The sequence below is a fragment of the Agrilus planipennis genome, unplaced genomic scaffold (assembly GCF_000699045.2).
Source record: "Agrilus planipennis isolate EAB-ADULT unplaced genomic scaffold, Apla_2.0 scaffold126, whole genome shotgun sequence".
NCBI classification, from domain to species: Eukaryota; Metazoa; Arthropoda; class Insecta; order Coleoptera; family Buprestidae; genus Agrilus; species Agrilus planipennis.
In genome coordinates this window covers 14,819-21,037 of record NW_020439036.1, presented here as the reverse complement: position 1 = coordinate 21,037, position 6,219 = coordinate 14,819, and the positions used below count along the sequence as shown (strand labels likewise).

Sequence of the window (6,219 nt, the reverse complement as noted above, 5' to 3'; positions counted from 1 at the left end):
TTATTTAAACCAGATACAGAATCAATCGTAAATAAAACTTAAAAATTATTAATAAGGTACTGCATCTAACAATCTGCTTTGTAATGTTTGTAGTAAAAGTGGATTATTTGTATATGAATCACCCTGTGATACTATTCCGTAATTAATGATTTAGTGATGAATGTTTTATACGATAATTTTATAAACCAGTTAGTAATGTAATAAACTGATTGATAAAATTTAGGTGATTCTATCTACCAATATTGCCGAAACTTCAATCACAATCAACGACGTTGTGTACGTAATCGATAGTTGTAAAGCGAAAATGAAGCTGTACACATCACACAACAATATGACGAGTTATGCGACCGTGTGGGCAAGTCGTACGAACCTTGAACAACGTAAAGGGCGTGCTGGACGTGTCCGTCCTGGCTACTGTTTTCACTTGTGTTCGCAAGCACGTTACGAAAAGCTTGACGAACATATGACCCCCGAGATGTTCCGTTCCCCATTGCACGAAATAGCATTGAGCATTAAATTGTTACGTCTGGGTGGCATTGGGCATTTCCTAAGTAAAGCTATTGAACCACCACCCCTGGACGCCGTCATCGAAGCTGAGGCTAGTAAAAAACGTTTTCCTATAATCTTCTGTCTAATTATGTTAAGTGAAAGGTGAAAAATATTCCTTTTACTCGTAGGTTCTTTTGAGGGAAATGCAAGCATTGGATTCCAATGATGAGTTGACCCCTTTGGGAAAAATCCTTGCAAAATTGCCTATAGAGCCTCGTTTAGGTAAAATGATGGTGATGGGCTGTATTTTTATGTACGGGGATGCGCTGGCCACTATGGCTGCTAACTCGTCCACATTTCCTGAAATTTTCGTGCTGGAAGGTTATCAGAGAAGACTTAGTTATCACCAACGGGCTTTGGCAGGAGACAGGTTCTCTGATCATGTCGCCATGTTGACCGCTTTTGAGGTAATACATGTATGAATTTTCTATAATAAAAAATATATTCAAAATTCTTACAGTTGTGGGATAAGGCCCGTCAAGGTGGTGAAGATGCTGAAATTCGTTTCTGTGAGCATAAAGGTGTTAGCATGCCTACTTTAAGAGTAACATGGGAGGCGAAACGTCAGCTTCAAGAAATCCTCACATCTGTTGGTTTTCCTGAAGAAAGTATGATACCCACGCACATGGAAACTGTTGGTCCAGATCCAAAATTGGATATGGTGATGGCTCTCATGTGCATGGGGCTCTACCCGAACGTGTGCTGTCATAAAGAAAAACGAAAGGTAATAAAATATAAAAATCATAAATTCTCTGTATTCTTTTAATGTTGACATAATGTTAACTTGCACATTTGTTTTAGGTTTTGACTCAGGAGAGTAAAGCAGCTCTAATTCACAAAACCTCGGTGAATTGTAGCAACCTTGCACAGACGTTTCCTTATCCGTTTTTCGTTTTCGGGGAGAAGATACGTACCAGAGCTGTATCTTGTAAACAAATGTCTATGGTCGCTCCCATTCATCTTTTGCTTTTTGGGTCAAGGAAGGTTGAATGGGTAAGTTATAGAAAAAAAAATTGTGAAAGTACTTTTTGGTCTTGATTTTGTGTTTCTTTTTCTGTTTAGGTAGACAAGGTTGTAAGATTGGATAATTGGATCAATTTCGACATGGATCCTCAAATTGCATCCGAGATCCTGGCTTTACGCCCCGCCCTTGAAAGCCTTGTTATAAGGGCATCTAAAGAGCCAGAGCAGGTGTTAGAATTAAGTCCCACAGATGTCAAGGTAATATTGTCTTAGCTTTTAAACAAAACATTTTTTATAATATTATAAATGATTTAGACAACTAAATAGGTTTTAGAAGAATTCTTATACACATTTGCTAATCTCATTTAAAACGCAGAATTGTCTACATTTATTTTACTGTAATGTATTCAACGTCCTAATTTGACAAATTTTCTTCTTCTTTATTAAGGTGGTAAATGTAATCAAAGAGTTATGCAAATTGCACGCGGGCAGTTACGGCCTTGAACGTGCAAATCAAAGTCACCACTTCGATTCAAATCGTCCTCCTCGTGGTCATACCCTCGGAAGAGGCATGGGTGGCCCACCACCAAAATTCTTCCGACGAGGGGGAAACTATAATGACGGAAGGGGGTGGCAAGGAGGTAGAGGAGGTTATGGAGGAGGTAGAAGTAATTTCAGTGGCGGTCGGGGTTATGGAGGAGAAAGAGGAAATTTCAGGGGCGGCAGAGGTGGATATGATGGTGGAAGAGGACGAGGGAATTTTGGCGGAAGAGGCGGATATGGAGGTAACAACTTTTCTCAATATTATTAATTTATTGAATGTTTCATTTAATTAAGAAACTAGTCTTATTCTGCAATCTTATTGCATTAAAATTTTATTAGAAAGTAAATCGTGTTTTCGTTCCAATTTTGTATTTATTTGTTAAAAAGGAAGAAATAAAAGTAAATTAAATATGAAAGTGTGGGCATTTGGGTTGGAACTTTTGCCTCGACCCTAAATTACCTTATCCCTAATAGGTTTTAAAGTTTAAAGATTATTAATGATTTTTGATTGAAAGTTTATTATTATACATATAGATATATAAAACACATTTTTTTAATACGAATTTAACAATTAAAAAAGCAAATAAACGTATAGATATGGAACCACTAATGGTACTTGTATGCTATATTGAAGCAATGACGCATTAATTTTTCTTGTCTCTCATTTTCATTAGTAGATCAAACCTCCTGTTACTTCTAACGCCTTGTATATGATTCCTCCTTTCATCTCGATTATTTTTAGTAATTTTAGTTTTGCCAACAACAGCTTTCTTCTGTTCTTCTTTTGTTGGTTGTTTTGAACCGTCTATAATTTTGAACCCAAACTTAGTTTTTTGTTTATTTTCTTGTATTTTTATCTGATTTTTGACATTTATTATTGAATTGGTACTTCGATTTCCAATTGACTTGTTTTGTATTTGTTCAAATTTTCTATTCCCATTGTCGTTAGTTGGTTTAGAGTTCTGATAGAAATTCAGGTGCTTTCTCGACTTTGCATTTTCTTTGACTTGAGAAGAATTTTCATTTTCTTTTTTTTGAGAAGAATATCCATTTTCCTTATTATTAACTGGTTTGTGTCCAGATAAAAGCAATTTGGTTCTTTCTGCTTTTCTTTGGCTGTGTTCTTTTATATCTTCCATTTTATTAAACAGTTTCTTGTGAATTTCAGCAAAATTCGGTAGTTTAGTTCTGGTTATTTTTGTAATTGGTTCTTTATTTTTATTTAAACCAGATACAGCGTTTGATTTTGGTGTGCTCATAGTGGTTGGGTGCGAATATTTCTGTACTAAAGATGGAAGCGAAGTCGATAATTTTTTTGGTATTTTACTAACTTTAACTGGACTCTTAATAGTTCTGTGACAGTTGGAATTATTGAGAGGTGATGTTGCTACAGATTCATTAATTATTTGTTTAAAAGTAACTTTTTTTCTTTTTGTAATATTTCTATCATAATTATCATCGGCCATTTTCTCATTAAATAAAAACTCTGCCAAACTTTCATCTTTTATGGGTAAACTTTTTGATCTTTTTTTTCTTAACCTATTTATAGATGAAATCCTTTTTTGTTCAAATACACTATCGCTAACGTCTTCATCCGAATCATTTGTGGATATTTTTCTGCAATCCCCTTTTTCGTGATTCGAAATATATTCTGGGGAGTCAATTAAATTGATTGAAGTCTCATCTTCTAACATAGAAATTGTTTCTATTTTTTTGGGATGAGGGGTGCTTTCCCCATATTTTCTCTTTTTTATGTTATTAGTTTCCTTTGGAGTACCAAACTCATCACAAACGGTTTTGAGCAGAGTTACATGGTTAATACTTTCACCAATTTCAAAAGTACTTCTCCTGTTTGTTATTTTACCTGATGGGATTTTTGGATTATTCTTTATTTCTGCTGATGTCAAAAGTGACGGTGTTGATGTAATTGTACTTTGAAGGTTGTCCCTATTATCTTGTCCATTTGTAAGAAATTCTTTGATTGAATGGCTCTCATTTTCTTGCGATATTTCAATTGATTCATCAACAATTTTGATGCTTTTTGTTTCGTACGTCAGAGTAACGTTATCATCGGAATCATTTTTAAAACTGTCGAAATCTGAAGCTGTTGCAAACGTATTGTTACTCTCATTATTATTTAATGCTGTTTCATCAATTGAAGAAGAATTGCATTCTTTCTGAATTTCTATTAGTTTATTTTCATCAGATGCTATTACTGTTGCGTTTATTTCAATGTTTTTAGTTTCTTCGTATTTTTCATATGTTAAGTTTTGGGTTTCATTTATATCATTATGTATGTTATTATTCTTAGACAAACCAATATTTGCTGTCTTCATAAAGTTACCGTCGTTGTTTTTGCATTCGGCTATGTTTTCTTTATCCTTTGATGATGTATTTTTTTCCAATTCTTTTAACTCGGTTGTAAGGATGTCTTCGGTTTCTTTATATTTCATTTCCGACTGTAAACTTTTATTTTTTTCATTAATTTCTTTTAAAGTTACATTATTTTGAATATCCATCGTCTCTATAATGGTATTTTTCCCACTAGGTAAAAATTCATTTAAGGAATTGTTAATGTCTTCACACCGATTATTTTCTATTTTTTTGTTGTTTTCTTTTCTTATTTCTATCTCCACATTATCATTTCCTTCGTTCATGTTGTGTTCAGAATCCGTTGATTTTGTATAGGTATTATTCCCAGTATCTGAAGATTCATTTAAGGAATTGTTAAAATTCTTACAATACGTATCATTTAGTTTTTTTTCAACTTCAACCTTTTTTGGTACTTCATCTTCATTGTACTCTCTATTTTCATCTATTAAGTCATTATTAGAAACTTCAGAATTTTTCACTTTTGTAAATGAAGAATTAGTTCCATTTTTTGGCTCTTCATATAGATTATCATTTTCAGTTTCTGTTGATACAATTTTTTTTTCTGATGTATATTCAATTTCTTGTGAAATATCTGTATTTACTTCTCGACTTTCGTCGGTGTCTTTACTCTTTAAACTTTGATTATCCTTTACATCATTACTATCTTCCTTTAAAGTAATTTCTTGAGTACCTGTTTTAATAACTTTTGTACTTTTAGCCTTAAATGTAGTTTCCAAAACAGCCTCATCATTAACTAAAGTTTTCTCTTCTTTTTTTAACTTTAATTCTGTTTCAATTTTGGCAAAATTTGCAACTGATGCAGCATTATCTACGTCGTAGGTTTCTCTTCGAGTTTTAATAATAGCTGGAAGATCGTAAGTGAGGCGAGAGTCGTGTAATTTCTTTAAACTTGTAGGGCTTCTACAATTCAGGATTTCTTGGACTGATTCTTGAGAAATGAAATTATCATTATCTTCAGTTTCTGTTTTTGCAGATTCTTTGACGTTTTTAATAACATTTTGAGAGACTTTTATTAAAGATTTTCTGTAACTGGTGCGAGTAACTCTTTGATTTTTTAGTTCGTTTTGCACCAATTCTTGTTCTAACTCTTTTTGATTGTGTTTAGGTGATATTTTTTTATCATCATCAGTGCTCTTACTTTGATTAGACATTTTGATACTTTCTCTAGTACTACGACGTGTTTGCCTTATTGGAATTTGGTCTTTTTCTGTATGGTTTACTCTTTCCTTTTTACGTTCATTGGTTGCTTTACCTCTTAACTGTTCTACACTTTTATTAAAGTTTTTTTGATCAGGTGTAATGTCATTAATTTTAGGAAGGAATGACCATTTAGTTTTTTTGTGGCTGCGAGTCAATCTGTGTTCAAATTCACTTGCCTCACCTGGTGTAATGGGTGTATTATAAAGTTCTTCAGTTGCACGAATTTTTCTCTTCAGTTTACGTTTTATGTTTTCAGTGGGATGTTCCTCAATTTCAAAACCGAATGAATCCTTTTTTCGTTTTTTTGTTTGTTTCACAGTTCCAGGCGTTACAACGTCTTTGACGAAACCACTTTTAAAAGGGGGCATTTTTAATAGTCCTAAAGGAAATAATAATTAAACAGTTGTAAAGAAGATGCAATAAACATACCTGCTGATCACAAATTTCACTAAAATGGTTTATATAAAATTATTCAATGTAAAAGAGCTTCCAATTAACACTGATATACATTTCAATTTTTGAATTTGTCGGTTACATTTATACTGTATTATACTTTGACAGTAGTGATTT

The 6,219-nt window shown here is 33.1% G+C and overlaps 2 protein-coding genes across 2 annotated transcripts; one reads left to right on the top strand and one right to left on the bottom strand.

The window, feature by feature from the left end:
* The first annotated feature begins 145 nt into the window (after positions 1–145).
* LOC112905055 (dosage compensation regulator-like) lies at positions 146–2,440 on the top strand. Its single transcript, XM_025976664.1, has 6 exons — positions 146–598; positions 678–956; positions 1,010–1,273; positions 1,351–1,542; positions 1,612–1,770; positions 1,961–2,440. Exons 1-6 carry the CDS (start codon positions 305–307, stop codon positions 2,321–2,323), a joined length of 1,551 nt encoding a protein of 516 aa, XP_025832449.1. The 5' UTR covers positions 146–304; the 3' UTR covers positions 2,324–2,440.
* Positions 2,441–2,572: 132 nt separating this feature from the next.
* On the bottom strand, positions 2,573–6,219 carry LOC108736231 (putative uncharacterized protein DDB_G0282133). The gene is made up of 2 exons (XM_018468580.2): positions 6,079–6,219; positions 2,573–6,028 (listed from the first exon to the last, which is right to left on the bottom strand). The coding sequence occupies exon 2, from the start codon at positions 6,015–6,017 to the stop codon at positions 2,700–2,702; it is 3,318 nt and encodes a 1,105-aa protein (XP_018324082.1). The 5' UTR covers positions 6,018–6,028; positions 6,079–6,219; the 3' UTR covers positions 2,573–2,699.

Excerpts from the sequence above, each read along its gene's own strand:
- LOC112905055 (XM_025976664.1), top strand. The coding sequence starts at position 305 with ATGAAGCTGTACACATCACACAACAATATGACGAGTTATGCGACCGTG. Across the intron at positions 1,274-1,350 it reads GTCATAAAGAAAAACGAAAG|GTTTTGACTCAGGAGAGTAA; the intron begins GTAATAAAATAT and ends CATTTGTTTTAG. Across the intron at positions 1,771-1,960 it reads TAAGTCCCACAGATGTCAAG|GTGGTAAATGTAATCAAAGA; the intron begins GTAATATTGTCT and ends TTCTTTATTAAG.
- LOC108736231 (XM_018468580.2), bottom strand. The coding sequence starts at position 6,017 with ATGCCCCCTTTTAAAAGTGGTTTCGTCAAAGACGTTGTAACGCCTGGA.